Genomic DNA, 10,072 nt, shown 5'->3' with positions numbered 1-10,072 from the left:
AAAAAAAAGTAACCGTGGGGGGACATAAAATTCTGAATTCTTTTGCTGGTACTTTTCTGCACCCCGTCTGTTGAAGCAAAATTGAGGAGTCATTTCAGCGATTTGCGGCCAACTGTTCGGTTGAGGGTGCGGATGGCGCGAAAAAAGCAGAGCGAAGAAAAGCAAAGAAAAGAAAACAAAACAAAGAAAAGCAAAGAAAGTAAAGAAATGCAAAGAAAAGAAAGCAAAACAAATCCAACCCTGTGAGGCAGCAAGTGGAACCAAACGAACGCATATGCTAAATAATCACACGTAAAGGATGCATATTTATGCGCCTCGCTACGCATGCACTTGCGTTTATGTGAAGATGCAAATCTGTCCTTTCGGTGCGACGCAGTCAAGTCCGCTAAAAAGGGGCGAAACAGAATGAACGGCTTTACAACACTACGTTAAGCCCCTTTACCATTTTAGCTCGTTGCATGCATAACAGGAAAAATTATTTGTAACTTTACCTTGGTGCAGTTACTCGGACATGTTCCTTCGAATATATATGGAGGTGTATTTCTTTATGCAAAATGTGTAAGTAGAAAAAGGGGGCACTGCATTTTTTTTCTTCCTTTAGGATTCTCCCTTTTTGCCCTTGCTAACGGTGCAATGCGGAACTTGTTCCCCAGGTTAATTTTTTCATTTGACGGAATGCACTCCGCTGCGTTCTCCGTTCAAGCACAACCTTTGCTGCGCACCTCGTGCCTTTTTTTTAACGAGAAAGGCACCTTTGGAGGGGTTAAACAAAAACCAGGTTGGTCTTAAAACCATGTTGACCTTAAAACCATGTTGGCCTTACATGACGCAGTGTGCAACTATTACATTTTTACATACCCAATTTTGTGTTCATGTTACAAGGCAACTTCTTCATTTCGGAATGTGCGTCGCCGAGAATTAATTTGTGCAGGGGAGCATATAATGCGCTCATATGTTCTTACGCAGATCGAGTATGCCAAGGGGACTTTCTTAAGCCGTAAAATGTATAAATGTGCGCACATGTTTTTTTCCCACACACCTTTTTTGGGCATCAAAAAATAAAATAAAATACGAGCAGGAGAATAGCTATTGGTCGGCCTTATACGATTGGCATCGGGAAGCGCTTCTTCGTGCACTCTTTCCTTAAGTAATCATTCGCGAAAAACTCGTCATGTGAGTGTATGAGGCTAATTCGCGCACACAGATATATGGTGTTCCCCCTTACTGCAGCGTTTTATTTTTATACCCCCCGCAATTGCACACGTGTTCGTATCCCTCGTTCCAGCACCTATTTTAGCATAAAAAAAATACTTCCTCGTGTGCTCGTAAAGAAAACGACAACCGCCCTGCTAATGTTTCCCGTCTTTCGTTGAGACATTATATATCGATGCTGTTCATATCAACATTGACAAAAATGGCATAATAAGCGAGTTGGGGGAAGGTATATTCACTTAAATGTTTTTAAAAAAAAAAAATTCGCGCATTGTGTGAGGTCGGGTATGTTGCCATAATTCGCCCCCTTAAAGGTGTTACCCACAACAGTGTGTGTGTCCCCCCCTTAGTTCTCCTTTTGCAAAAAAGAGGTTCTACTATCTTTGATAAGCATACATATGGGAGTATTTGCTTATACACGTTAGGGGCACTCGATATTTGCATTGCGTGTGTTTACCCCTGGTGGGTTGGAATATTCACCCTCGCGAAATGAACACAGTCGTAACAACTGAATCTTTTAATAACATAAAATGGTTGCTCATTTGCGATTTCGGAAATATATATCCATTTAGAGGGGCAGGTGTTTTTTGCCTGACCTGATTGGCTTATTAACGCATTTGTAATTTATTCAACTTTTTGTAAACTTTTTGTAAACTTTTTTTTTTTGCCTTGAAAAATTCGCGTGCCTTTTTTAAATGTTCCTTCCTGTGCGTGTTGAGTGTATTGCGGTAGAAAGAGAAATAGCACGAGCCACTCTCTCGAGTGAAATGTATGAATACGAGGAAGCCACGCGATCAATCGCGCAAATGCTGCGAGGGGAATACACTTACATGAATAATAACCCTTGAAAAAGCGAAAAAGGGGAGGCAACACAAACGTTCATATATTTCTCATTTAGTCGAAATGGTCATTACTAAAGTGAAAATACGTCTATGCTTAACGCGTAACGTGAGGTAAAATTTTTGGGAAAATAAAATACAGCGATGAATTTTTTTATTATGAGGTAAAAATTAATGGGGGAAGCTCCAAATGGGGGAAACCCTTTGCTCTCCCCCGTTGCGGGGGAGAAAAACGGTTCGAATAAGTTGGCTAGGCTAATGCAGCATATTCGTAAAGGTGCTGCAGCAACGTGTAGAGCCGTAACAATATATACATATATTTTTTTTTTCCACTGAAGGTACGTATGTATATATAGTAATATTAATATGCTATGTGGTACGCACCAAAATAAGCAGCAAGAGATGAGGAGGGAGGGTGGCGACCCTCCATTTCACAAATTGAAGTCAAATAATTTTTTCACCAAAATACCATTCAGTACGCAAATATGTACGTATGAAAATATATAAGCATTTGGGGGAGCGTAAAACATTTTGCAAACTTTTCGATACGCATAAAAATGGCAATCCAACTTTGCGTTGTTTTTATTACGTTATAATATGGTGGCCCTTTTATATAAGCATATACCTTTCCTGTGACTGCATATATACATACATACATACTCAGGGGTGAAGAGCGCGTGAATTGTGCGTTGAGTTGAACGCGTACACAAAAAAAGTGGGTGTTTTTTTGCTTTTTTTTTTTGTTTCTCTGTTTAAAAAAAAAAAGAAAATCTCAATTTATCTGAAATGTGCTTTTATGAACAACGAGCAATTTTTTTTTTCGAATTTTAAATGTGAAGAAAGCTTGATTTATGTAGTAGTATAATAGTAGCCTTTTCCGCAGGCTGGAATAAACAGCATATAAAAAAGAACGTAACGTACATTTTTATGTATAGCGATTTTTTGCATACCCTATCCCCTGTATAGTACTTTTTAACTTCTTTTTCTGTTGCGTTTACGATTTTTTTGGAAATGGTTAAGTACGCCAAAAAGTTGAGGGACTTTGGGAAATGTAAGCAGAGGAAAGAAAAGAAAAAAAAGGAAAGAAAAGAAAAGAAAAGAAAAAGAAAAGAAAAAAAAGGAAATTAAAATGAAAATCACCAGATTGTTCCTCTTCCCCATGTTTGCGCTCAAAGGATGAGAGGATTTGGTGGATGTTTTACCACACGGGGGAGAGAAAAAAAACACTCGCAAAGGGGAACGACCTGGGAGAGTTGACCTGAGGCAGTCGCGCTTGCATGAAGGCACACAACCCATGAGCAGAACGGCGCGCATGACGCGTAATCACGTAAAACTGCTTTCTTCATTTTTTTCCCCGGAATGTTTTTGGGGTACTCCCTTTTTTTTTTTGTAGGCGCCAAGGGGGCTGGCATGGATTTAAGGGTCCACTTCAAAAACACGTACGAAACGGCGAGGGCTATAAGGAGAATGAAATTGCTGGACGCAAAAAAGTACCTGAATGACGTCATCGAGAAGAAGAGGTGTGTGCCGTTTCGTAGGTACAACGGAGGTGTTGGAAGAACGAACCAAGCCAAGGAGTTTAACCACACGCAGGGAAGATGGCCCGCGAAATCGTGCAAGTTTTTGTTAAACGTGTTGGATAACGTGCAGGCCAATGCAGAGGTAATGACTGATACCACTCCGTGTGACTAGCGCGAGTGGACATTTGGCAGATCGTGGCGTCACAATGCTGATCTGTGCTTTGTCTCCCCTTCTTGGCGGCCGCTTTTCAATTTATTTTTTTTTTTTAATGATGATACGATGACGAGTATGAAAAAGTAAAGAAGATTTATTACCGTTTTTAAGTACATGTTTTATGTATTTATTAATTCGTAATGAATCGATTTCTTTATTTTTAAAGAATGATTATTTGAGGCATTTGGCTAAAAGAAAAAAAAAATTAAAATGGAAAGTGGCCGTTTGTTTGTGTATACCGACGGGGAGGAGATATGTGTGTGTGCGCCGATCTGTGTTGAAATGTGTGCATGTATGTGAGTTCGACGCACTCCTCCGTATTTTTTGGAGCACACGTGAAAATTTTACACCTGAGTGGTTGAATGGTTGAGTGGTTGAGTGGATGTATAGACGCTTATGTGTGAGTCCACGGGGAAGAAATGCCCTGCACTCGCCACCTTTTGAGTCTTGGGAGGGCGGAGGATGGACGAGCCGGCATAATAAATTTTTTTTTTTTCCCCCCTATGCGTATTTTCTATTTTTTCATTTTCTTATTTTTTCATTTTTGTGCCCTCCCCCTTTTTGTGCGCACCAGGCAAGAAACTTGGAAGTGAGCAAGCTGAGGCTAATCCACGTGATGGTGAACAGAGCGCGCGCAGGACGAAGAAGAACGTTTAAGGCCCACGGACGAATCAACCCCTTCATGTCGTCCCCGTGCCACATCCAAGTAATCGCAAAGGAGATTTCCAAGCCAGCGAAAAAGTCGCTCCTGACGAATGCGGAAAAGCAGAAGGAGCTCCCCTTCAAAATTACCTTAAAAAAATTGATAAAATTAAACATTTCGAAGAAGAACTTTGCAAAGAATAAGAAGAAGGCCGCAAATTAGTTTTACAAATTAAATGCACGTTTGCATATTTTAACTTTGACCTGAATTTTTTTTTTCCTTTTTTGTTTTTTTTTTTTTTTTTTTACGAAATGTTGCTGTGCGAAATGAGGGTGTCTGTGAAAAGCGTTTAAAAAGGAGGAAGCGGTAGAGCGGCCATCATCCATGTATATATGAATATGTACGTTTGTACATAACCCTCGTGCATGTTATGCATGGTCGAACGGAACAAACTAAACGCACAACTATATAAAATTAAAAAAAAAAAAAGATATTATTTTTAATTACCGTGCACAAAAGTTGCGCGAGGGGGTAGAGAAAAAATCTGCCTTTTTGAAAGCTTCCTTTTTCGGACGCTCTCTCTCTTAAGGATTTGTCTTTCTAGTGAAGTGAATGTGCACGGCTGATCTGAAATAATCCCATAATTGGACACATAGTGATGAGGTAAGATGAGCAGGATGCACATGGGAACGGATCATCCCCCATCCGTGTGAACATAATTCTTAGCCGTGTTTCTCGCGACGTGTAGAGACATCACATCGATGGGAAGCACATCACGACGGTAGATGCCCTGTAGAAATGTAAAGCGGTAGAAGCGAAAGGCGCGGGGGTGTAAGCTAGCGTTGAGGTGACACGAAGATGATGTTATGCAGCTTCGCCCCTCGGATAAGAAATTTGAAAAGCGGGAGTTGCTTAAGCGCGAAAGGGGGGGTAGGGGGCTATCACGGTATGGGGGCCATAAAAAATACATACACATGTACCTGCACATATATGTATATAACATATACATGTGCGTTTTATTTTATTTTATTTTTTTTTTTGGGGGAGGGTCGAACCCCAAGGGGTCAAATTTCAGGATTGGTACTTTCCAAAGCTGAAACGTTTCGCGACGCCAAATTAGATTCCCCGCGGCGGAGTACATTTAATAGGAACTTTTTTTTTTTTTTTCCCACGTCTACATGGCATTACAAGTTTTTTTTTATTTTATTTTATTTGTTTACGGTGGGTAATTAGAGAATAATTTTTTCCATTTCTCAAAAGTGTGTACCTTTTTTTTTTTTTTTTTTGAAATTTGCGCAACTGGTTTATGTTGCATCTCTACGTCATCTCTAGAAAGTGTACCGCTTAAAATTGATCCTTTAAAAAAAAAAAAAAAAAAAAAAAAACCTCCATGCGTATATCTGTTCGTACATCTGTTCGTACATCCGTTTGTACATCCGTTTGTACATCTGTTCGTATATCAGCTCGTACATCCGCACAAGTGATTATGTAACCCTTTTTTTTGAAAATCGTTTTTCTACTAGATCCCCCCCCGCACATGTAAACATATTTGCGAAGACCATCCATTCGGCTAAATCCTTTTACAATATACGAAAAAAAAAAAAAAGTGTCAAAATTTGTGAAATTGTTTCTACTTCTCACAACGCTGTGAGGGATTTGTTGTGAAAATAACTGTTTGCGCTTGCTGGGAAAAGTTCGCTCCAAGGGGGTCAGAAATTTGCATGCAGGGTTGGTACGCACGATAATACGTACATACATGCGTACAGATGTTTATGTAGCCTGTTGCCTTTGCGCATCTGATCACACATTTGTTCTTCCTTTTTTTTTACGACTTGGTCGTTTATTGAGGTAGTTTGTCCCTAAAACGGGAGAAAGCAATGTTTGTGGTGTAAAGTTGTGAATTTTTTTTCTGCTTTTTTTTCTGCTTTTTTTTCTGCTTTTTTTTCTGCTTTTTTTTCACCGATCCATCCGCTATCCCCTTTCCACCCCAACCATCGTTTTGCACACGGAAAAAAACGAAGCTGCCTTTTTACATGTAGCAAAAATGAATGTGATATTGAGTATAGACCAAAGTACCCAGTCCACGAAGCTGATTTTTTTTGATGAAAAGTTGAATGTGCTGCATATGAACAGCCTGAACCACGAACAAAAATGCTTCAAGCCAGGATGGTACGAACATGACCCAATCGAAATAATTAATAATTTGTACACACTCATGAATGATGGTTTGAAGACTCTTAAGGAAAAACACAAAGAGGTAGTAATAAAATGTATAGGAATTACAAACCAAAGAGAAACGGTTATCATATGGGATAAGCTTACAGGAAAGCCCTTGTACAATGCCATCGTGTGGCTGGATACTCGAGTAGAAGATACCGTTGCTGAATTTTCAAAGAAATATAATAATGATTATTTTCAGAAGAAAACGGGAACCTATTTTAATACCTATTTTAGTGCGTTTAAAATTTTATGGCTAATTCAGAACAAGCCAGAAATTAAGAAGAAGGTAGAGGAAGGATCTGTCATAATCGGTAATATAAACACTTGGCTGATATATAATTTGACGAATGGGAATAGCTACACAGATGTCACGAATGCATCTAGGACTCTTTTGATGAATATCAACACGTTAGAGTGGGATGAAGAATTGTGTAAAATGTTTGGTATTACAAATATGTCCGTTCTTCCAGAAATCAAATCTAACAGTTTCAATTTTGGGTCCGTAATATGTGAACAAGTGCCTGAGTATGCAGGGGTACCAATTACTGGATGTATTGGAGACCAACAGAGTGCATGTATAGGACAAGCTATTTTTGATGAAGGAGAAGCTAAGTGTACCTATGGTACTGGTGTTTTTTTACTTATCAACACAGGGTACAAAGTGGTGTATTCTTCATGTGGTTTAATTACAACGGTTTGCTACAAATTTAATGAAAATGATAAAGCGAAATATGCTTTGGAGGGTTCCATAGGTACAGCTGGTTCAGGGGTGTCATGGTTAGTGAAGAATAATTTAATTTCTCATCCTAGTGAAGCTAGCTATATCATGGAAAACTGTGAAGATACTGGAGGGGTCGTGTTCGTGCCAGCTTTTAGTGGTTTGTATGCCCCTAGGTGGAGATCAGATGCCAGGGCATGTATAACGGGTATGACATTCAACACAGAGAGGAAACACATCGTTCGTTCCCTCCTAGAAGGCATCGTTTTTCAGCTGAACGAAATTGTGTACTCCCTGCTCTCAGACATGGGCATAGAAATGCTCCACGTTTTACGCTGCGATGGTGGAATGACCAAAAATAAGGCATTCATGCAGTTCAACTCGGATATTATAAAAACAAAAATCGAAGTGTCAAAGTATTCAGAAGTAACTGCACTAGGGGCTGCCGTGCTGGCTGGTCTAGGGGTCAAAATATGGGAAAATTTAGATTCCGTTAAAAGTTTAATACGGAATAGCGATTCTACGTTTAATTCTAAAATGGATGAAAAGAATAGAAAGAAGAAAATTTCCGAGTGGGGCAAGGCAGTCGAGAGGTCACTCCTGCAGATGTAGCTTGTGTTAGCTTTGTAGCGGCTTGTTGCTTCCTCTTGCTGCTTCGCTCCTCCCCCACGTGCCCCCTTTTGTGCACACCCGTCAGCTTCTTTTTCGTGTGCTCTTACCACACCTGCGCAAGGAACGACATTTAAATAAAATAAGCGCATGTATTGCACACGTGTGTATGCACCTTGCACATATTTTTGCGCAGTTCAGTCGCCGCGTATAATTAATCGAAAAAGGAGAAAGCATCTAATCAGTGCTTTGGCTACGGACGGGGCTAAATTTTTAAAATTTTTTTTTTTTTTTTTTTTTTTTTTTCCTTATTTATCATTTTAATTGTGGACCCGTTTCGAAGAGGTGCAAAGCGAACGATCCGATTTAAAAAAAAAAAAATTAAGAATAGCCAAATTGTGAACATATTGGGTTTCCCCCCAAGAGGCCCATTCTCGCATAAATGCGTTTATTACCCTGCAGTATGCTTTCTTGCGTGCATACGAATTTTCCCTGTTCGAGTTTTCCTTTAATTTACTGATCGGGAAGGGGGGAATTTTACAAAACGTTATTTCACCATTGGTGTACGCGTTAGAGAAAAGGGAAGGGATTATTATTTTTTCTGATCAAAGGTGAATAGTTTGGACTTTTATCAGCTCTCCTAAGAGTGCTCCTTATGGAGGATGGGCTGGAAAGCACAGTATGGTTAGTTCATTGGTCAGTTGTTCATTAGTCAGTTATTCAGTGGTCAATTGTTCAGCTGCTCACCTGTTGAGCTGATTTTTAATTTAATTTTCCTAAAAAGCAGTGTGTAAAAATTTAGCCAACATTTCTCACTATCACACGCGGAGCGAGGCACTAACGTTTATGCGGAACGGTGAAAGGACAGCAGCGCGGAGTTATTTTACTCTTCCCTCGGAAAAAAATAGGAAAACGTAATTTTTCATGTTGTTGTAATGTTGGAAAGTGCGGTCAGGTTAAGAAAAATTCTCTGATGAGGACGCGCAAAATGGAAAAAAGCAATTGTGTATAGATTTTTATCAAAATGTGTTAATGTTCATGTAAACTATTTTAAGGGTAAATTTCCGTCTTTCCCTTCTGAACGGAAAAATAATCACTGATGTGGGTTAAAACCGATGCGGTGTTGTTTAGAGGAAAGCGGCGAAACCGTTTGGAAACCTTCAGATAGGAAAGGCACCCCGAATATGAGAAAATGTGTACGTTAACGTGCACTCATGTACGTGTATACGCAGTTGTGTGCGCCTTACGTGGGAACTTTTTACCAAACTCGAGCGAGGAATTTAGCCTCTCCAATCCAATGTAGTACATCATATACATATATAATGTACACACCAATTTACGCCCCATTTTTTTTGTGTTGGATAAACGTGAAAAAAAAATGTGTAGAAAGGAAAAGGGGGAAAAAATAGCCACCAACCCAAAGCGATGCAATTCGTTTTTTACGCGTTGAGCGTTGCGGTTCAGAATTTTCTGCGAATTTTACTTCGCATTTTGCTAGTAATTTTTTTGCCGCTCACCGTTTTACTTTTTTTTTTCCCCCTCTTGCACATTCATTAGTGAACTTTTTTAATCGTATTTTTCCCATTTTTCAGCCCATTTTTCAGCTCATTTTTATTTTGTTCACTTTTGGCAGTTCGATTTGTTCTACAACTTTTCGATGGGCAACAACGGGATATCTGCAGATTTGGCGGTACCACCAAGTTGTCGCTTGCAACCCATTTTTCTTTGTTTTTTTTTGTAACAGAACGGGATGTTTTCGTTTTTTTTTTTTTTTTTTTTTCGAATAATTATTGCAAATTGGCAATATATGTGTACAGTTAATTTTTTTCTTTTTTTATACACTAAGCAAAACTCACATGAACAGTTCATATAAATTAGAAAAAAAAAAAATTTGCTATGCACGAGTGTAAAAACATTAAAAGGAAAAAAAAAAACAAGAAAAGGAAGAAAAGGAAGAAAGGGAGTAAAAGGAAGAAATAGAAGAAAAAGAAGAAATTGAAGAAAAAGAAGATAAAGAAGAAAACAAGGAATTTTTGCATTTAAGCAGGCAGTTGCAAAAGTTTAATATTTAGCTAACTTTGACTTGTGCGTATTTAT

At 39.0% G+C, this 10,072-nt stretch overlaps 2 protein-coding genes across 2 annotated transcripts; both read left to right on the top strand.

Moving 5' to 3' along the window:
- Window positions 1-2,916: 2,916 nt before the first annotated feature.
- On the top strand, window positions 2,917-4,757 carry PCYB_121230 (60S ribosomal protein L17). The gene is made up of 3 exons (XM_004223454.1): window positions 2,917-3,102; window positions 3,445-3,713; window positions 4,360-4,757. The coding sequence occupies exons 1-3, from the start codon at window positions 3,063-3,065 to the stop codon at window positions 4,648-4,650; spliced, it is 600 nt and encodes a 199-aa protein (XP_004223502.1). The 5' UTR covers window positions 2,917-3,062; the 3' UTR covers window positions 4,651-4,757.
- Window positions 4,758-6,472: 1,715 nt separating this feature from the next.
- On the top strand, window positions 6,473-7,978 carry PCYB_121220 (glycerol kinase; the record flags this gene model as incomplete). The annotated part of the gene is made up of 2 exons (XM_004223453.1): window positions 6,473-7,271; window positions 7,302-7,978. 2 exons carry the CDS (start codon window positions 6,473-6,475, stop codon window positions 7,976-7,978), a joined length of 1,476 nt encoding a protein of 491 aa, XP_004223501.1.
- Between the last annotated feature and the right edge of the window lie 2,094 nt (window positions 7,979-10,072).

This window comes from Plasmodium cynomolgi, chromosome 12, assembly GCF_000321355.1.
Source record: "Plasmodium cynomolgi strain B DNA, chromosome 12, whole genome shotgun sequence".
Classification (NCBI taxonomy): Eukaryota; Apicomplexa; class Aconoidasida; order Haemosporida; family Plasmodiidae; genus Plasmodium; species Plasmodium cynomolgi.
This window is presented reverse-complemented; position numbering and strand designations above follow the sequence as displayed.

Excerpts from the sequence above, each read along its gene's own strand:
- PCYB_121230 (XM_004223454.1), top strand. The coding sequence starts at position 3,063 with ATGGTTAAGTACGCCAAAAAGTTGAGGGACTTTGGGAAAT. Across the intron at positions 3,103-3,444 it reads GTTGAGGGACTTTGGGAAAT|GCGCCAAGGGGGCTGGCATG; the intron begins GTAAGCAGAGGA and ends TTTTTTTTGTAG. Across the intron at positions 3,714-4,359 it reads ACGTGCAGGCCAATGCAGAG|GCAAGAAACTTGGAAGTGAG; the intron begins GTAATGACTGAT and ends TGTGCGCACCAG.